The sequence below is a fragment of the Myotis nattereri genome (genome assembly GCF_964212035.1).
Source record: "Myotis nattereri genome assembly, chromosome: 2".
NCBI classification, from domain to species: domain Eukaryota; kingdom Metazoa; phylum Chordata; class Mammalia; order Chiroptera; family Vespertilionidae; genus Myotis; species Myotis nattereri.
In genome coordinates this window covers 174,596,493-174,618,451 of record NC_138076.1, presented here as the reverse complement: position 1 = coordinate 174,618,451, position 21,959 = coordinate 174,596,493, and the positions used below count along the sequence as shown (strand labels likewise).

At 38.3% G+C, this 21,959-nt stretch overlaps 1 protein-coding gene and 1 pseudogene across 2 annotated transcripts in view; both read left to right on the top strand.

Annotated features, from left to right (window-relative positions):
* The first annotated feature begins 1,308 nt into the window (after nt 1-1,308).
* LOC308513947 (small ribosomal subunit protein eS7-like) lies at nt 1,309-21,727 on the top strand (annotated as a pseudogene). The gene is made up of 5 exons: nt 1,309-1,363; nt 11,821-11,924; nt 13,556-14,039; nt 16,676-16,715; nt 21,717-21,727. The product of its transcript is annotated as a small ribosomal subunit protein eS7-like (transcript).
* REDIC1 (regulator of DNA class I crossover intermediates 1) overlaps nt 16,680-21,959 on the top strand; it is a gene marked incomplete at its 3' end in the record, with an annotated part of 48,325 nt that continues 43,045 nt past the window's right edge. Inside the window, exons 1-2 of the mRNA XM_081084001.1 lie at nt 16,680-16,715; nt 21,717-21,855. Coding sequence (XP_080940127.1) covers nt 21,750-21,855 — 106 coding nt within the window. The 5' untranslated portion in view covers nt 16,680-16,715; nt 21,717-21,749. The remainder of the gene's footprint in view (nt 16,716-21,716; nt 21,856-21,959) is intronic.

Below are 21,959 nucleotides of genomic sequence, written 5' to 3'. Positions count from 1 at the left end.
CATAACAAATATTTTTGCGGCTCAGCCAATATAACGGTATGTGAGAAACATTTTAATATAAATTTTGTAACTTAATTTTTACAATACCATTATACATAACTATTAATAACAAACTACAGTATTCGCCAATGACTGATTACTGTAATCGTGCTGCATTCATTTCCTTTATGCACCTTACACGCAGGCACACCATTTCTCTCCACTGATACTAGCAGCGAATATTTTAGCAGCTGATTGCCACGTCATTAGTCTTGGACTGACTTGTTTGGTGTGCGCAACAGGAAATATTTCGCTTTCGGAGAACAAGAAAAATAGGTTTATTTGCATTACGCTTATTAATTTGTGCAGTTTTCAGTGTCTGGTAAATAGAGCCCACAAGCCGGACATGTTCAAGAAGAAATATTCATTTTTATTAAAATGTTCTATTATTTTATGTTAACAATTACTCATTTATTTCAGCCCTTTGTATTCAGCATGTCTCTATCGAAGTAAACCTACATTTCTATGAAAATTGAAGCTTTTGTTTTTTTGCGGCCTCCAAAGCTTAAACCTTGTTTATTTGGCCCGAGTTAGCCTTTGTGTTTGACATGCTTGCCCTAAGGGTCTCAGAATCCTAGACAATGCTTAGTAATCACTAGCAGCTGATTGGAGATACTATAGAATAGAAATTTCAATTCCTATTCCAGACCATCCTGGAGTACTTGTTTATTCCCCTCTGTTGTTAGGTTTGTTTTTCAGTTGAAATATTTGAGAACCTTTTGGAATTTAACAAGTTAAGAATATAATAATTCCTAATATAGACAAGGTAGGAACATAATAGTTCCTGATACATACAAGTGAAGTAACCAGAGAACATTTACAAAGCTTCCTCGAACAACTGCTCCCCCAAAGCATTCAATATTAATTAATTCAATATTATTTACTTGCCTGCCTGTTTAGGGCATTATTAAGCTGTAAGAGGGGATTCTGAAAAGAAAATGATACAATTTTGGTCCACACAAGGGATCTATGGTAGAATGGTGAGATTAGAATTAGGTAAACGACTGTAATACTAGATAGCTAAACAGCACTTGTATACATAACAATCACTGTTCTAAGTGCTTTTTGTATATTAGCTCATTTATTCTTAACAAGAACCCTCTGAGGTATGTAAAAATGTTATCCATGTTTTACTGATGGGGAAATGGAAGCACCGTAAGTAAAGTTAAGTGACTTGCCCAAGGTCACCCGTTTAATCAGTGGCAGAGTTAGGATTTGATAACAATGTGCTTAAGCACTACGCTATATAGAGATAGGAGTATTGTGACGATGGTACAAGTGAAGGGCTATGTGTATTTAGAGGACCGAGAAACAGGAAATTACAGTAAGCCTTGAAGGATAGCAATATTGCTCAGAACTAGCACCACAGAGCAGCAGTGAAACAGGTTCTTAATAGTTGAAATTGTCAAACTTGGCGTAAAAAGCTTTTTTCTTGCTTTTCAGTTTAGGGACTCTATCAGTCATACATAAAATGGCGTGTGTGTGTGTGTGTGTGTGCACGCGCACGCACGAGAGAGAGAGAGAGGGAGAGAGAGAGAGAGAGAGAGGGAGAGGGAGGGAGGGGCAGGTGGCTAAGGGAGTAAGCAAGTGTGCCTTTTTTCCCTCTTTAAATTACTTATGTGGTTTGACTTTAGTGTTATGGTTTGTAGACATGTTTGCAAGATATAACATTTCATTTCAAAAAATTCTCATTTAGGGTAAAGAGGTTTGGTCTCAGCTGAAACAAATTTCTGTGTCTATGGTACCTGTTTCCAATCTACTGTCCCTGAAACTTGCTAATCAGTAATAATGTTAGGTTTTTCAATTTAATGGTCTGTTCTTTCTTTGTTCTAAAAGCATATTCTTACTTTTTAAAATTTTTAAATGTCCCTCCCCCTTTTTAGACATTTCTTGACAAAATTAAAATATCAATCATTTGTCAATCTTACCAATTTAAAAAATTCTTTTTACTTGTCTGGGAATCATTGACGTAGACATTTTTTAAAGAATATATTTTTATTTATTTCAGAGAGGAAGAGGGAGAGAGATAGAAACATGAATGATGAGAGAGAATCATTGATTGGCTGCCTCTTGCATCCCCCACTCTGGGAATAGAGCCCACAAGCCGGACATGTGCCCTTCACCAGAATCGAACCCGGGACCCTTCAGTCCACAGGCCAGTGCTCTATCCACTGAGCCAAACCGGCTAGAGATGACCTAGACATTTTAATTATTGTTTTGTGCTTTTCACAAGTCATCACTGATAACCTATTAGCAGATTGAGGTGTAAATTTGAGAAAGCACAGGAATAAGCATTGATTTTTTTTAATTTGGAAAATATTCTCTTTTATTTTCCTTGTTTATTGATCAGTGACTTATTTCACCAGATTCATAGCCATCTCAGACAGGAAGGTGGTAGGAAGAGAGGAGAGGAAGGAGATTCTAAAGTTGTATTGTAACCAGTCCTTGGGCCACATTGTGCTATTCAGAATGAGCTCTACTATAGGTCTATAAATACAGCATTATATATGCAGTATAATAAGAGTTTTTTAAAATTTAGCTAAGTTTATTTTTATAACTTGGACTGATGAAGGCAACCAATGTCATAAGAAAGACAGATAAAATCCTATTTAAATTTAGGTGAGGGAGGGGTTTGAATTTGTAAATGTAGGCCTAGAACATTTGTGCAAAATATTTATTGAGTGCTCTATATCAATTACTGTGCCAGGTGAGGTTACAAAGGAATTGAAATTTAGTTTCTTTCTGAGAGATTATAGCTTATTCTGTGGGTGGAAGGGAATATGACATGCTAATAAGTTTGAAAATGTTTAAGACTGGGAGCCAAAATACATTATTTGAAAAATAGATATTGTGAACAATAGTAGAACATAGTCCCTGGCCAGTGGGGCTCATTCAATTGGGTGTTGTCTGGTGCACTGAAAGGTTGCTGGTTGGATTCCTGGTCAGGGCATATGTCCTGGTTTTGGGTTCTATCCCTAGTAGCGGGTATGCAGGAGGCAGTTGATCGATGCTTCTCTGTCTCCCTCTCCCTTCCTATCTCTCTAAAAATCAGTAAAATAATCTTAAAATAAATGAACATTTCTTAAAAGAGTAATAGAATATAGTTTAGTTTGAGCTGAGTGGCAAATCAGAAACAAGGATAAAACAAAGTTGAAAGAAGAAATTAAACATTACATAAATAGTTGGAGATAAGTTGGAGATATACATAAATATTTATAATTTAAATAATATATTTAAATATTTTACAACTAGAGGCCAGGTGCACAAAAATTTGTGCACTCAGCGGGGAGGGGGGTCCCTCAGCCCGGCCTGTGCCCTCTCGCAGTCTGGGAACCCTTGGGAGATAACGACCTGCTGGCTTAGGCCTGCTCCCAGGTGGCAGAGGGCAGGCCCAATCCCTAGGTGCAGCCCCTGGTCGGGCTCAGAGCAGGGCGGATTGGGAGGTTGCGATGCCACCCTCAGTCACGCTCAGGGTAGGGCCGATTGGGGGGTTGGGGCACTGCCCCTGTCACTCACAGAGCAGGGCCGATCAGGGGGTTGAGGAGCTCCCCCCGTCACTCACAGAGTAGGGCCGATAGGGGAGTTGGGGGACCGCCCCCTGTCACAGAGCAGGGCGGATCAGGGGGTTGGGGCGCCACACCCTGTCACACTCAGGGCAGGGCCCATGGGGGGCAGTTGGGGCACCGCCCTCTATCACCCACAGAGCAAGGCCGATCAGGGGGTTGGGGTGCCGCCACTGTCACAGTCAAGGCAGGGCCGATGGGGAGGTTATGGCTCTACCCCGTCACACACGGAGCAGCGCCCGTGGGTGGGGGGGAGGTTTGGGGCGCCGTACCCTGTCACACACACAGCAGGGCCCATGGGGGGCGGTTGGCGCGCTGCCCTCTATCATCCACAGGCAGGGCCGATCAGGGGGTTGGGGTGCCACACCCTGTCACACACAGAGCCGCAGGGCGATCAGGGGGTTGGGGAGCTCCCCCATATCAGGCACAGAGCAGGGCTGAGCAGGGGGTTGGCACCTTCCCCTGTCACGAACAAAGCAGGGCTGATAGGGAGGTTGTGGCCCCGTCCCTGTCACACACAGAGCCACAGGGCGATCAGGGGGTTTGGGCGCTGCCCCCTGTCACAGAGCAGGGCCATCGGGGGTTGGGGCTCCATACCCTGTCACGCACAGAGCAGGGCCCATCAGGGTTGGGGAGCTCCCCTCTGTCACGCACAGAGTAGGGCCCCTCAGGGGTTTGAGGAGCTCCCCCCTGTCACTCATAGAGTAGGTCCGATAGGGGAGTTGGGGCACCACCCCCTGTCACACACAGAGCAGGGCCGATCAGGGGGTTTTGGCGCTGCCCCCTGTCACTCTGATCCCGGTGCCGGGAGGCCTTGCGGCTCCGCTGATCCCGGTTCTGGGAGGCATATTACCCTTTCACTATATAGGATAGAGGCCTGGTGCACGGGTTGGGGCCAGCTGGTTTGTCCTGAAGGGTGTCCTGGATCAGGGTGGGGGTCCCGCTTCGGTGCCGGCCAGCCTGGGTGAGGGGCTGATGGCTGTTTGCAGCTGGTCACACACCCTTCAGGGTGGGGGTCCCCACTGGGGTGCCTGGCCAGTCTGGGTGAGGGGCTGAGGGCTGTTTTCAGGCTGGCGGGTGACTGAAGCTCCCAACTGCTCCTTTTTTTCTTTTTCTTTTTTTTTATTCTGGGCCAGCTTTAGCTCTGAGGCTTGGCTCCAGCTATGAGACCTCTGCTGCTGAAAGCAGTTATCTGGTTTGTTTGTGTTCTATAATCGAAACAGTTTCAACTCCAGCTCTGAGATCCCGGGTGGCTGAAAGCAGGTTTCTGGGGTTTTGTTTAGCTTCTATATTTGTAACAATGTTTCAAACTGCAAGCTCAGAGGCCGGCAAGGCAGGCGGGGAACGTTGGTTTCCTCCATCACTGAAGCAAGCAAGCCTCATGTTAGTTTCAAGCTCCCTGGCTGACAGCCGCCATCTTGGCTGGCAGTTTATTTGCATATCGCCCTGATTAGCCAATGGGAAGAGTAGTGGACGTATGCTAATTACCATGTTTCTCTTTTATTAGATAGGATGTGTGTATCTGCCTGCTTGGTGGTGAGGTTGAAAGACACACAGAGAAGTTGAAATTTGATGTTATTTGTTGAGGAGTCATTCAAATTTGGAAGTAACACAAAGTGGTATTTTATGACTGTGATGTTAGTGGTATGTAGGTTGGAATATGGCAGGGAAAAACTTCAAAATAGTGACACCAGTTAGGATTCTGCCGGGGTGGGGCGAATAATGTTATGTTTTGATTTTCTGGTAAAACTATATATTCTCCAAATTAAATCAATATCAGTCCTAACTCACTTTTTAGGTATCCTGTGCTATCTGAAGTTGGGTTAATTATTAAACCTCTCTATGCATGGGTTATGAGAAGCCCTCTTTATGGAGAAAAATGCAAAATTATGACTACAAAATTAGGTATAGATAGGACTTGAAAGGGGCATATATAAATGTAGAATCTGAAACTTTAGCATAATTAGCTTTACAATAAATTCTTCGCACAGTAAGTTAGCCTCTGTCTTTATGCATCTCTTCTTCATCTGTTAAATGGGGATAAATTCACAGTGAATATCATCCTAGTTTGCCTGGAATACTCATAGTTTGTGCCTGTGTTCCTAGTAGCATGCTCAGGTTAGCATTTGTCTTGGAATTCTTTTTTTTAAACTAAATACTAACTACCATTAATAGTTCTATTTAAATGAGCCCAGGTATATTCAATGAACACCTGTTTTTGTTTTAACCTTTGCTATGGTCTGAATTAGTGCAGTGAAGAGAGTTCTCATTTTAAAATGTGGTTAAATCTAAAACATCCAATGATAATCCTGACACTTAACAGGTGGAAAATAACTAGTAGCTCCTTTTAAAGACAGTATGAAGGGCACTTGCTGATAAAATAAAGTTTGCGAGGACATGAGCCCATAGAGACAACTAAATCAGTGGGTAGGGTGGGAGAAATATTTCGTTCTTCTGTTCCTGTTGGCCACTTGTACCACTGCGAGCTAAAGTCTGAGATTTGTATAACCAGCATGCCTGGGGGTGAGGTCAATAGGAAGCATGGGAAATTTTTGATTAGGCGTACATGAAACATTTGCAAGAAATGGAGGCTAATCATAGTCAGTCCTGTCAGTGTACATAGAGTAGTGGGAATGCTGTTGCTACAGTGGTTTTGTCAACAACTCTCTTTTTGTTGTTCTGGAATTCATTTTTATCTTTTTGGCAGCAAGGAGCTCAAATAAATGAAAGCTAATGCTTAATGATAAATTAAGTACTGATATTTTGTTTTTCAGTGAAATTGATAATGAACCTATAATTTGTGCATAAAACATTTGCTGACATTTAGCGTCTCCCATCCTTAAGTCATTGACCACATGACAATCTGAAGATAAAAGCCTATTGAAAAAGCATCATCATTTACTAGAACTTTCAGATATAGTAGTTATTTTAAGGAGAGTATTGCTACAGATAACAATTTGACACATGCAACAGAAGAACATTGTGGATAAAAGTATTTCTGCAATGATAATATGAATACAAATTTGGTGACTCATAGAATATTGGGCAAAATAGGGTTATTACTGAAGTATGTAACCTATATAGACATGATGAACTTGGGATTGGTTGTGGATTACATATTATATCATACTTGCATCCAAAGAAGCTTAATATTTTGCAAACAGAAGCTGAGATTGTCAAAATTTTAAACAGTTTTACATATGCACAATAATGTAATTTAATTATAATGTATTTGAGACAGTATTAATTTTGAATACAAAATGAATACTTGGGCATGTCATAAGATTTCTCTCTCTTTGCCTTTCATTAATTAAATTTTATAAACATTTGAGTCTTTGACAAATTACTCTATAAAATCTGTGTGTCCTATATTGTTATTGAATATACAGTATTTCTAAGCAGGTTTTCCAAATTTTGTTGACATTTTGTTCAAAACCAGTTGGAAATTGTTATTCAAAGTATCCCATAAATGGAGTGAAAAACCCTTCAGCTTTTGAAGCTTTTAGTGAGTTAAATTATTGAAAATAAAGTTTAAAAATTTTAATTGTAGCCTGACAATACATTTATATTGGGGTTTCATTCACATTCTAAAACCTTCCACTGTGGGACTCAGGAGATGGCTGCTCATGGTTATCATTACAGCCTGTAACAGTAAATTATTGTTTTTTTGGTGTGAAAATACTGAGAATGCAGTCTCTCAGATCTTATTTTAATTAGGCTCTGTATTCTGAGTATTAGATAGATTTCTGCCTTAGTGATTTGAGTGTTTTTTCTGAATATCTCACCTTTTGTGATTCATACATCTTTAAAAACACTTTTCTTGTATTAAAAGAATTTATTTAAAAGCCATATTGTTCTAACATATATCATTACTATTCCTAACACATCAGGTAGACCTTTTTTAGTTTTGTGGAAAGCCAATGTAAGTACTTTTTTCTAGGCTAGTTACTGTCCTGAATCTTAATAAGTCTGCTAGTTAAAACGTTAGAGAATGATGTCTTAAGGTTAATATCAACTTTAGTCTAACACAAGCTATAACATAATGCTTTTCATTTGTTATTAATTTTATTTACATTTTTCACTTTTAATAATGACTTAAAATATGATCTTAATCTGGAAACCGTTTATTTTGGTTGGCACCATGACACTAAAATAATTAAGCAGCAAACTAAAAAGCAAAATAAAAGAAACCAAAAAGAACAATTTAAGACTAACAATGTAAGGCTTATGACAACTATAGTATTTAATTTCTAATGTGGTTTCAATATCTCCTGTGTACACCATGTAAAATGTACATTAGTGTTGTTTTTGATATTTCTTTGACAATCTTATTGCCTTTGCCTTTTTTTGTTTGTTTTAGCATTTTCCTTTAAATATTTCCTTACTAGAAAGAATAGCAAGAGGCAGAATGCCCTGATACTTTTTCTCTAGTCAGCATGGTTTTAATTCTTTCTCTCTGTCCCCCTCTCTTTTTCTTCTCTTCCTTTTCTTCCCTCCCTTAACCTCTTTATACCTCTCTATTTTATTTTACTCTTTCTTAACAAATAATAATGTAACATACCTATATTCCTATTTTCCAAAATTGAAAACTTCTAGAGTGTTCTTTTCAGTATGTAGCAATAATCAATTAGTATGTGTTCTTTACATATTGTGGTTATTAACCTCCTATCAGATATATGATTTGCAAATATTTCCTCTATTTTATTTTGTTGATGGTTTTCTTAGTTGAAGTCCCACTTTATTTTTCCTTTTGTCACTTTTGCTTTTGGTTTCAAATCCAAAAAAATTATTGCTAAGACCAAGGACTAAGAGCTTACCCCCTGTGTTTTCTTCTAGGAATTTTATGAATTCAGTTCTTATATTCAAGTCTTTTTACCATTTTGAGTTTATTTTTGTGTGTAGTGTAAGATAGGGTTCCAGTTTTATTTTTTTGTGTGTGGCTGTCTAGTTTTCTCCAGCATCATTTATTGAAGAGACTCTGTCTTTTCCTTATTGTATATCTGATTCCTTTGTCATAAATTAATCGACCATATATGTGTGGCCTTATTTCTTAGCTCTCTGTTATGATTCATTGGTCTATGTATCTGTTTTTATGACAAATAGCATATTGTTGATTATTATAGCTTTGTGATATTGGTTGAAATTAGGAAACATAAAGCCTCCAGCTTTGTTATTCTTTCTCAGATTGCCTTGGCTATTCAGGGTCTTTTTTCTGTGGTTCCTTAGAAGTTTTCAGATTGTTCTGTTTCTGTGAAAAAAAAATGCCATTGGAATTCTCACAGAGATTACATTGAATCTGCAGATTGCGTTGAGTAGTATGGGCACCTTAACAATATTAATTATTCCAATACATTATCATGGAATATCTTTCCATTTATTTGTCTCCAATATTATCAATGTCTTATAGTTTTTAGTAACAGATATTTTACCTGCTTTATTTAATTTATTCTTAAGTACATTATTCTCTTTGCTGAAATTCTTTTTTGCTGCAATTGTAAATATGATTTACATAGCCATGCTTCAAATAACTTTGGGCTTAGTTCTTTTTCTGGTTCTTTGAGGTGTAAACTTAGATTGTTTATTTGAAAATTTTTTCTTAGTATAGACATTTATTGCTATGGTCTTTTATCTTAGAATTGCTGTATCCCATAAGTTTTTATATGTGTGTTTCTGTTTTCATGTCTCTCAAGGTATTTTTTTTATTTGTTTTAATTTATTTTTACCCATTGGTTGTTTCAGGGGTGTGTTGTTTAGTCTCCATATAAATGTATATTTTCCATTTTTCTTCTTGTAATTGATTTCTAGTTTTATACCGTTGTATGTAGTTGAAAAAGATGCTCAATATGATTTCAGCCTTCTTAAACGTATTAAGACTTGTTTTGTGGATTAATATATGATCCATCTTGGAGAATGTTTTCTGTGTGCTTGAGAAGAATGTGTGTTATAATGCTGTTGTATGAAATGTTCTGTAAATGTGTATTAAGTCCATCTGACCTAATGTATAGATTAAGTTCAATGTTTCCATATTGATTTTATATCTGGATGATTCTGATTCCCATTCTGATGTATGTATTTGTTTTTTCCCACAACAAGCAATTCTTTAACACCAGCTTGGCACCCTACAATTCACCTCAATTCTGACAGTATCTACTGGAGGTAGTGTTATATTCCACAGGTTGAGGGCTCAGTCTTGCCAGACTCTCTCAACCCACCCTCTCCCTGCCCCAACTTCAATCACCAATTGCAAGTCCAGAGTGTCACCTGTGCTTCTGACCAACCAGCTATAGATTGGAGATTCCATAACCCTCTCCTTGGGTTCAATTAATTTACTAGAGGAGTTCACAGAACTCAGAGAAACATTTTACTTACTAGATTGCAGGTTTATTTTAAAAGTGTATAACTTAGGAACAGCCAGTTGGAAGAGAAACATAGGGCAAGATATGGCGAAAGGATATGGAACTTCCATGGACTCCTCAGGTGTGTCCCTCCCCCAAATTTCCATATGTTCACCAACCTGGATTTTATAGACGCTCCATCACCCAGGCATGATTGATTAAATTATTGGCCATTAGCAACTGATACAACCTCCAGTTCCTCTCCCCTGTTAGGGGGCTTGATTCTCTTGGCAACCAGCCCCATCCTAGCTGTGTTCCCAAAGTCACCTCATTAACGTAACATACCTTTCCTTCTCTCATTTAGGAAATTCCATGTATTTTAGGAGCTCTGTGCCAGGATTGGGGATAATGACCAAATATATATTTCTTATTATATGTCACAGTATCATAATAATCAATGTGTAGTTGAACTGGGGTATTGAAGTCTGCTGATTGTAATGCTGTCTATCTCATCCTTCAGCTCTGTTTCTATTTGCTTTATATATTAAGGTACTCTATTGTTGCGTGCATGCATATTTATAATATATACTCTTGGTGAATTGATGCCTTCATCATTACATAATGACTTTCTTAGTCTCTTATTACAGTCTTTGGCTTAATGTAGATTTTTATCTGATTTAAGTAAAGCAACCCCAGCTTTTTTTGGTTTCTATTTGCATGGAATATCTCTTTCCATCCCTTCACTTTTAATCTGTACATATCCTTAAACCTGAGGTGAGTTTCTTATAGGCAACAAATATTTTGGCCAGCCCTTACCGGTTTGGCTCAGTGGATAGAGCACTGGCCTGCGGACTGAAGGGTCCCAGGTTTGATTCCAGTCAAGGGCATGTACCTTGGTTGTGGGCACATCCCCAGTAGGGGGTGTACAGGAGGCAGCTGATCAATGTTTCTCATCAATGTTTCTAACTCTCTATCCCTCTCCCTTCCTCTCTGTAAAAATCAATAAAATATATTTAAAAAAAACATTTCAGTCATATTTTTTTAATCCATTCAGCAACTTTATATCTTTTGATTGGTGAATTGAGACCTTTTACATTTAAAGTAATTATTGATCTGTATGGTCTTACTATTGCCATTTTGTTAATTGTTTTTTGTAATTCTTCTGATCCTTTCTTATTCTCTTGCTCTCTTCCTTTGAGATTTGATGATTTTCTGTAGTGTTATGCTTTGATTCCTTTCTCTTTCTCTTTTGTTTATCTACCCTAGGCTTTTACTTTGGGGTTACCATAGGTCTTACATAAACATTTAAACAGTCTATTTGAAGCTAATAATAATTAATTTCAAACCCCTATCGAAGCTCTCTCAATCCCACCTTTTATGTTTTGATGTCACAGTTTGCATCATTTTCATTGGGTAGGCCATTATCAAATTACTGTGGTTATAGTTTTGTGGTTTTTATTGTTTTTTTTTAGTAATCTTGTCTATAACCTTCATAACATAATTATAAGGTATTTACCCACCACCATTTTCTTAGAATGCTTTGAATTTAATTATATATTTACCTTTATCGGTGAGTTTTATACTTTCATATGTTTTCCTGTTACTAATTAGTATCCTTTTATTTCATTTTAAAGAACTCCCTTTTAACATTTATGGCAAAGCTGGTCTAGTGGTGATGAACTTCAGCTTTTGTTTGACTAGAAAACTCTCTTTCAATTCTGAAGGACAACTTTGTTAAGTAGAGTATTTTTGTTTGGCAGGTTTTTTCTTTCAGCATTTTGAATGTTATGCCACTCTCTTCTGGCCAGAAACGTTTCTGCTGAAAACTTTGCTTATGGTTATGGGGGTTCTCTTATATGTAATACATTGCTTTTCTTTTGCAGCTTTTAAGCTTCTTTCCTTGTCTTTAACTTTGAAAAATAATTATGATGTGTCTTGGTTTTTGTATCCTCTTATCTGGTCCTTTATGGGCTTCTTGGATCTGGATGTCTGTTACTTTTATCAGATTAGGGAAGTTTTCAATTATCCTTTTTTTGGGACCCTTATAATGTGTATATTGGTCTGTCTGATGTTTCCCATAAGTTCCCTAAGCTATCTTTATTATTTTTCATTCTTTAGTCTTTTAGCTCTTTTGATTGGATGAATACCACTGCCCTGCCTTTGAATTCACTGATCTTTTCTTCCTCTTGATCTAGTTTGCTGTTGAACTTCTTTATTGAGGTTTTTAGTTCAGTTACTGTATTGTTCCTTTTTTACATTTTTTTTTGAATCTTTGTTGAAGCTCTTACTTTATTTATGCATAACTCTTGAAGCTCTTACTTTATTTATGCATATCTATTCTGACCTCAGCCAGCATCTTTATGACCATTGTTTTTAACTCTATCATTCAAATCACTTTTTTTTTTTTCACTTCATTGCAAGATCTGTTTCTGGAGATTTATCTTGTGCTTTTGTTTGGAACATATTCCTTTGTTTCTTCATTTTCCTGGATCCTCTGGTTTGGCTTCTGAACATTACCTAAAACAGCCAACTCTACCAGTTTGACAAAATGATCTCATGTAGGAGATGAATCTCCTTGATCAGGCTGGTCCTAGCTCCTAATTGTCTCTTAGATTTTGTGATTGTCGAGCGTCCTTCTTTGTTCTTAGTATTTTCCAGTTGTTGAGGGTGTGGCAAGATCCATGAGTGTTCTAATAGGGAAAATCACAGTCAGCACCTAGATGCCGGCTGATTAGGAGCCTGACCCTCAAGCAGCAGCTGGGGTATGTATGTAGTTAAGACCCTTCCATGGAGAAACTGGGAGATGAGCTCCCCTCTGCCCTGCCCCCCCCCCCAAATCTTCTTTGCTGGACCCAATGTATACTAGTAGTGTCTGGATGGTTCTCTGTGCCCATTAAGAGCGATTTCTTTCTTTGTTACATTCCTAGGGGACCCATTAATGCAAGCCCCTTTGGTTGTTGGAGTCAGGTGATTTGGGGACCCGTTCTTCTGGTGGCTGCCACAAAAGCTGTGGCACAAGATAAGTGTACGAGCTCCTTCTAGGGACATACTAGCAACTTGGCATTATTACTGGAGTAGACTGGAGGGACAGGCCCTCAGTGGTGTCTGTAGGCTTTCCTGGTCTCTGGGAAGATCACAGCCAGCCCCTAGATGCCTCCTATATTAGAAGTTTTGCCATCAGGCAGCAGCTTTTAAAATAAGCAGGTACACTTCTCTCCTGGGAAATACTGGGAGATGGGCAATTTTGCTTGATTTCTCTGTGCGGTCTTGGGATGATAGCCAGTTAAGAATTGTTTCTTTGTTTAATACAGTTCTGTTGTTTTCATGAATGAAAGACCCTTTGGCTATCAGAGCCAGGGACCCAGTGACCTGTTAAACTGGGGAATAGATGTGGGTACAAGCTCCTTCAGGTGAGATACTGGTGATTTGGATTGGGTTGGAAGGAGAAGGTGGACGAGGTATTCTCCAGCTTCCCTGGTCTCTGGAGAGGATTGCAGCCATACCCTAGTGCCTACTGAAATTATAAGCCTTGATCTTAGGCAGTAGCTTTTATAGTATGCAGATAAACCTTTTGAGGGGAAAATTGGAGATGGGTGATTTGCCTGCTTCCTCTACAAGTCTGGCATTGCCCAGACTCTCCCTGAGCTAGAGGTGAACTTGGACCTCATGGCCAGTTTCGGGATCTGAATATGACAGCTGCCAAGGAAATAGAAGTTGATGGCAATTGGAAAGCTATTATAATTTTGTTCCTGTTCCAAACTGAAATATTTCCAGAAAAATCCAAGTCTGGCTACTACAAGAATTGGAGAAAAAGTTCATTGGGAAGCAGGTCTTTATTGCACAGAGGAGAATTCTGTCTAAGCCAACTCCAAAAAGCCTTACAAAATATAAGATAAAATGTCACAGGAGCTGCACTCTGATAGCTGTGCGCAACACCATCCTACAGGAGTTGGTTTTCCAAAGTGAAATCGTGGGCAAGAGAATCCTCATGAAATTGGATGGCAGCTGTGTCATAAAGGTTCATATATATAAAGCACAGGAGAACAACGTGGAACACAAAGTTAAAACTTTTTCTGGTGTGTATAAGAAGCTCACGGGCAAGGTCTCTCTCTCTCTCTCTCTCTCTCTCTCTCTCTCTCTCTCTCTCTCTCTCTCACACACACACACACACACACACAGACACACACACACACACATTTTCTCTCTCTCATGCACATACAAAGAAGTTAGTGCCCCAAAGAAATAGGGGCTGCAGAGCATCTTTTGTAGTTGCAGCCAGCTGCAGGAGCTGGAACAGGATTGCATTTTCAGGGACAGAAATGCCAATGATGCCAGGGAAGGTATTCACTGCCCAGGAGTGGATGATGCATTTGGTGGTGTTCAGAGTTCACCAGTGCCAGCATTGGTAACTTTAGAAACTAATTATGGCAGAATTTTGACTTGGACCCCACAGCTCTCTAGACTCCCCCCCCCCCTCTTTTTTTTTTTTTTTTTTTTTTTTGCCAGTTGCCAAATCTGCTTCCTCAGCTTCCTTGGTAAGTCTGTTGGCTTCCTAATTTCCTTTTTTTAAAAATATTTTTTATTGATTTCAGAGAGGAAGGGAGAGGGAGAGAAACAAAGGAACATCAATGATGAGAGAGAATTGTTGATCGGCTGCCTCCTGCACACCCTATACTAGGGATCAGGCCCGCGACCCAGGCATGTGCCCTTGACTGAAATTGAACCCGGGACCCTTCAGTCCATAGGCCGACGCTCTACCCACTGAGAAATACCAGCTAGGGCCCAATTTCCTTTTAGTGTGTTTATTTTCTGTTTAAATTAGACAAAAATGCTTCCAATTTCTTGTAACTAATATAATTTTAACTGATGTTGTCTCCTTTTGTAGTGCAGGTAATTGAGACTGACTATATTCAATAAAAACAGTTAGACATATAGTACAAGTTAGTAGCATTGGTTGCCTTAATAATAATTGAAAATGTTCTGTTTAAAAAATTACCTTTGACATACAAGTCAGGATCCTTTTTCACTTTCACTGTGGTGTGACAAGTAGGCTGATCTGGCAGTTGGTCTTGAATTCCTAATTTTTTTAGGCATGTAGAAATAGGGATTATGTAGTACATAGAATTTGGAGAGAGCCATGAGTGTCCTGGACAATGGAAAATCAGCCTTAAATAAAGTCACTTGAATATGTATATGAAGACTATTTAGACTTTGGTATGTTCCTCATTCTACTGAGCTTTATAATGTGGGAACTGCTTATAAAATTGATATTTATTATCTTTGAAATCTGGATTAATTAATGTTATTGCTGGCTCTGTCATACTTTTTATATTTCTGAACTTTTAAAAGTCACTTTGCTTTCAATGCATAAGTTTTATGATGGAGAATAAACTAAATTCTAAGATCCACTCTAGACTTAGCATTTGACAAATCAATGAAATGCAATTTATTTCCTTTTTAAAAAAATAAATTTTGAATGCCAATAGTTCACTTCTGATGCTACATGGAGCTGAATATACCAAATTCTTTGTGCAGTGAACTCAAAATGGTCAGTTAAGACATAGCTATTAGGAAATATGTTAGAGTTCGTTAAGGGGAGAGTCTGGAAGTATTCAGTAAAGTAACTCATATTCGTGTAGCTTATGAAAGCCATTTGAAAAAAATGAACAGCTTTGTATAGTCACAGTTCACATACTTAGAAAGCAGTATACTGCACTGGTTAAAAACTTCAAAATTAGAATTCTTGGGTTTGAATCTGGGCTCTACCACTTAGTGTAACTGTGGGCTAGTTACTGGACCTCTCTGTGTCTTAAATCACTAAAATGGGGATAAAAATACAACCTGCCCTATAGAGTTGCTGTGATGATTAAATGAGCTTGTACATATAAAGTACTTGATGTATCTGAAGTGGTGCAAGACATGATACTCATTAGCAATTATTATTTTTGTTATATAATCTCATATAGCTAAGAAAATTTTATCATTTTACTTTAAATTTTTGCACAGATCTTGAATTTGAGACCTTAGTTTTAAGTATGTTCAAAATATATTTTGAGCAGATCTACTTATATTTATAGCATTCTATTACTAATAGAGCAAATATTTTATAACCATTAAATATTGTATTATCATTGTGATTCAATGCAGTGTTTGGCACAAAGATCTTAGTTGTGAAAGACATCCATAATAACTACCTATTTTTTAAAGAAGATATCACATTTCAAGTACAAATAACTGATATATTAATGTAACTAAAGTTGCGGTAATGAAAAATTTAACATTTCCTTATATCCTATATTTAGGTTTTCTCTCTCTATTCCCTGTTTTTTAGTATAATATTAAATACAAAGAACAGTGAAGAAAATAGCAGTTTTGACCAAAAATATTGGTATCAGATGAGAATATTTCAGTGATGTATCCTTTTTAATCATTGATTTCTCTTTGCTTATATTTATTTTATAATCCATACTTATTTTATGTTTAATTATTTATCATGTCTATAATCTATTTTATTCTTGGATTTTCTAAGAAAATTATGTGGAATATTATACACTATGCATATTTTAACAACATTGTCATAGTTTCTTTTCAGAAATAATATAATTATGACTACACTTAAAAATATTTTTTTTACTACTGCACTTTTAGTTGTAATTCCAAGTCTTCAATTCAGCTGAAGTGACAGTTATTTTAGAGACCACTTCTTTAATTGTTATATTTTTATCTTTCTCTTTTCAGGACCAGGGTTCTGCTCAAGCAGGAAAAGAGAAAGCAAAAGGTAAAAAACATTTATTTTTGTGTTTGCTTTATGAGAAAAGTGATCTTTTGAAGCATTTTTTCCAGGTTTATAAATTCTTCTAAGTGAAATTGTAAAACCATCTTCCTTTAGTCTTTCCCTCTTCATAGATAGCTAGATTATCCACCTATATTGCTCAGGTAGAAACTTAAGGATCATTGTTGATTCTTGTCATTTTAATTCTAACATATATCCCAAGTCTAATCACTTCTCATTACCTATTAGCATCCTGATTCAAATCATCATCATTTATTGCCTCGAGCAATATAATGGCCTTATAACCTAAATCCTACTTTTTAAGTTTTTAATTACATTGATTGTATTACATAGTGAAGTTGAGCATGTAACTACCTTACAACTGAGCAGTATATATTGAGAGAAATTCTTCCATATGTGCACTTTGAGACATATACAAACTTGTTTGGATCATTGTTGTTAAGTAGCAAACAAAAAAAGAGAGAAAGATAGAAAAGAAGAGAGAAAGGAAAAGGCAGGGGAGGGGATCATCCAAATGTCATTTAGCAGTAAAATGGTTAAACAAAATGTGGCACACCTAAGTAATGGTACAACAGTGGAAATCTGTCAACTGCACACCTCCTACTGGGGGTGTGCCCGCAACCAAGGTACATGCCCTTGACCAGAATCGAACCTGGGACCTTTCAGTCCGCAGGCCAACGCTCTATCCACTGAGCCAAACCGGTCAGGGCATGTGGCTTTTATTTTTACTTAATTCTGTCTTTGAGGAGAGTTTTTAATTTTGTTTAGTTGAAGTTATCAACTTTTTCTGCTTTATCTTTTACACCTTGTGGCCTGTTCTTCACATAGTGGTTAGTTTGATTTTTTAAAAGCACAAATCACAATTTATCATTCCCTGGCTTAAAAGCCTCAATTGCTTTTCATTGCTTTTCGAGAGTAAAATCTGTTGAACCATAGCCTGCAGTGACCTGAAGAATCTGCACCCTGCCTGCTTCTCTGACCTCATTTCTTACCACTTGCCCTATTGTTCATTGTATTTCAGCCACACTGCCCTCTTTCTGTTACTCTTCTTCTTTTCTTCTATAATATTCTCCCTCAAGATATTTGCATGTGGGCCTTGTCAACAATTGTGTCTCAGCTAAAGTATCTCCTCTTAGATTGGTTTCTCTAATCACTCACTACATCTAAAACTTTTCCACCCTCCAGTACCCATTCTCTTGTACCTCTTTTATTCATCACTCTTTTCATAATATGAAATTTTCTTGCTTCTTTTTTAACTCTGTTCTCCTCCCCTTCCATTAATGAAAAGAGAGATCTTATTACTGTTGATCATATCCTGTGCTTTGAACTGTGTCTAGCAGTAACATAGGAATTCAATAATAAATGTACTAAGAATGTAATCTGTCCCCAGATTATTTTTTAAAAATAATTTTACTCTATTTGGACCATTCTTTTGAATATTTATAAGCAAGGGAAAGACATGATTCTTTCCCCAAGTGTTATTCTCTAGTCATGTCACTTTCCTATTCTTTGAAAATTTCATATTGCTTCCCCAAACCTCTTCCCAACCCCATTCTCTATTCCTTTAAACTCAGTAGATACCCTTGTCTCATATCTCAGAGGAAATAACAGCTATTGGATGATAATTATCTGAGTTTCTACCACCAGTTCTGTAAACTACTTCACATCTTCACCCATCTTCTACCATTCCCTGTCAACTGGAGGCTTTCTATTGGTATTTTAGTTCTCTTCTATTAAAACAAGTAAAACCCTCTCTGGATCCTTTCTCTTTCTTGCTATGCCCCTTCACTCTTATCTCCCATTTGCTTCTCAATCCATTATACTATACAGCTCTTACTAATGTCAAAATTGAATTTCATATTGTGCCATTTCAAGGATATTTTTCAGTCCAATTTGCTTTAATATGCTATCATCTCCTACACAGTTTTTCATTTCCTTTATTTTTTCTTATAATTGATACATCCTATCTAATAATAGACAAACATGGTAATTAACCGTACCTCTGACATGCTTCCCATTGGCTAATCAGGGCGATATGCAAATTAACTGCCAACCAAGATGGTAGCTGGAAGCCAGGCAGCTGAAACGAACAGGAGGCTTGCTTGCTCCAGTGATGGAGGAAGCCAAGGTTCCCCGCCTGCCACTGCCGGCCTCTGAGCTGCACTCTAAGAAACAATGTTGCAATTATAGAAGCTAAACAAACCCCAGAAACCTGCTTTCAGCCAGCCGGGCCTCAGAGCTGGAGCTGCAACAGTGTTTCAATTATAGAAGCCAAACAAACCCAGAGACCTGCTTTCAGCAGCCGAGGTCTCAGAGCTGGAGCCGAGCCTCAGAGCTGGAGCTGGCTCTCAGCTCCAGTGACAGCTATAGAAGGTAAATAAATCCTAGAATAAAAAAATAAATAAAAAAAGGAGAGGTTGGGAGCTTCAGTCACCCGCCAGCCTGAAAACGGCCCTCAGCCCCTCACTCAGACTGGCCAGGCACCCCAGTGGGGACCCACCCCCTGAAGGGGGTGTGACCAGCTGCAAACAGCCATCATCCCCTCATCCAGGCTGGCCAGGCACCCAAGCGGGACTCCCACCCTGACCGGGACACCCTTCAGGTCAAACCAGCCGGCCCCCATCCGTGCACCAGGCCTCTATCCTATAAAGTAAAAGGGTAATATGCAAACTGACCCTAACAGCAGAAGGACTGAGAATGACTGGTCACTATGACACACACTGACCACCAGGGGGCAGACGCTCAATGCAGGAGCTGCCCTCTGGTGGTCAGGGCACTCTCACATGGGAGGAGATCTGCTCAGCCACAAGCCAGGCTGATGGCTGCCAGTACAGCGGTGGTGTTGGGAGCCTCTCCTGCCTCCTCAGCAGCGCTAAGGATTTTCGATTGCAGTTTAGGCCTGCTCCCCGCTGGCAAGTGGACATCCCCTGAGGGCTGCCGGGCTGCCAGAGGGATGTCTGATTGCCATCCTAGGCCCAATCCCCCGGGGAGCGGGCCTAAGCCTGCAGGTGGTCATCCCCTGAGGGGTCCCTGACTGCGAGAGGGCACAGGCCGGGCTGAGGGGCCCCCTTCCCCCCTGAGTGCACAAATTTTTGTGCACCGGGCCTCTAGTCAATTATAGTAGCCATAGTCATTTTTTCAAGGGGTTGGGGAGTGGGGAGGGTGAAGGGGGATATTTACATTCCAAAGGTCCTGTCATTTTATTGCTGAACTATATAGTGTAATGCTTTTAAAGACATTTAAATCCAAGTTGGGGTTGCACATCACTCAAATCTCTATATATAAAAACCTAAGCAACCGTTACAACCAGTCGACCGAATGACTGGTCTCTATGACATGCACTGACCACCAGGGGGCAGACACTCAACACAGGAGCTGCCGCGTGGTGATCAGTGCACTTCCACAGCCAATCTCCTGCGGCCAGCCAACCTCCTGCTGTCCCTCCTCCCTGGCCAGCCAGCCCCAATCGGCCCTGACTGGGACTGGGCGAGACGACCCCGATTGTTGGCCAGGCCAAGGGACTCTGCTTGTGCATGAATTCGTGCATGGGGCCTCTAGTGAAATATAAATAGGTACCTTTTATCTATGGTTAATTTTGCATAACAATGTGACATTTACTTTTTGCTTGATAGCTGGCAAGTCTCTTACAGATCTTACAGTATTTACAATCTTAAAAGTCTATTATAATTAATAATATTTTGAAATGTTACTGTGAAAGAACCTTAACTTCTTAGAAAAGTGATACTACCTTTTGCATTAAATTTTTTGCCACATTGGGCTTTTTTTGCTTTTGATATCTCACATTTATAATCCATGTTTATGGTATTGTATTGTGAGTATTTGGTGGAAGAGAAGATGTTTCCACAATTTGTTTTTTAGTGTCTAATATATAATAGTTGCTCTGTAAATGAATTTTAAACAAATAAATGCCTTTGAACTTGGTGAATTAAAGATGTAATCTGAAAAAAAAAGAATGAAGATAAGGAAGAATAATTATAGTTCAAACTCCAAGGAAAAAAGAAATACTGGATGAAAATGATAATTATATGCAAGTCTGGTTTTAAAAAATGTGGAAGTCATGGAGGAATAACAAAGGGAATTAAATTGGCTTTGGCTGGAGATTAATTCTCACAGGCTTTTTCTTTTTTTTTAATATTTACTGTTGAAAGTATTACATATGTCCCTTTTGCCTCCCATTGACCCCTTATAGCAGTGATTCTCAACCTTCCTAATGCCGCGACCCTTTAATATAGTTCCTCATGTTGTGGTGATCCCCAACCATAAAATTATTTTCGTTGCTACTTCATAACTATAATTTTGCTACTGTTATGAATCATAATGTAAATATCTGATATGCAGGATGTATTTTCATTGTTACAAATTGAACATAAAGCATAGTGATTAATCACAAAAATAATATGTAATTATATATGTGTTTTTCGATGGTCTTAGGCGACCCCTGTGAAAGGGCCATTCAACCCCCAAAGGGGTCATGACCCACAGGTTGAGAACCGCTGCCTTAACGCCCCCCCCCCCCATAGGCTTCTTTTTCTTTTCCTCTTTTCAGTTGACTTTTAATTGCCCTAAGCTGTGCATATCTTTAAGGCTTTTTATGTCAGTAGGATAACATACCTTGTAGAAAAACAAATTTTTAGCCTGTTAGATTTGTTTTATAAGACTTTTAAAACTTTCTACACTCACATAATTTTTAATCTTTTGATACCTGGGAATAATTTTATAAAGTTCTGCTTTAAAGACATTCATTTAACAAAAGAAAGATTATAACTGGTTGTGAAATTTAGAGTCTTTAGGCAAATTACAGGTCATCATGAATGAATTTAATTTATATGTAAACATATAACGGTGTCACAAAAATATGAAAATATTAATTAAATTATTTAATAGCATTATTGTCTTTTGCTGTTTATTTTTCTGCCAGAAATCTTATGGTTGCTGCAGTAATTTTTACATTTTTAATTATTTTAGGAATATTTTGAAAAGAAAAGGTTCAAATCAAAAATGAAATTACTGGGAGTTTTATCACCTGTCAAAAATTCCACTGTCAGTTTAGACCTCCTTAACCTATATGTGGTAAATCAGATCTCTTGCCAGAAGAAAACACCTGGTAAGTAATTCTAAATAGCATTTTGTTTTGACTCTGATACGATCATAGCATTTAGTTTTCTAATAAGTTTATAATTTTAGAGCTCAATCGATGTGGAAAGTAAA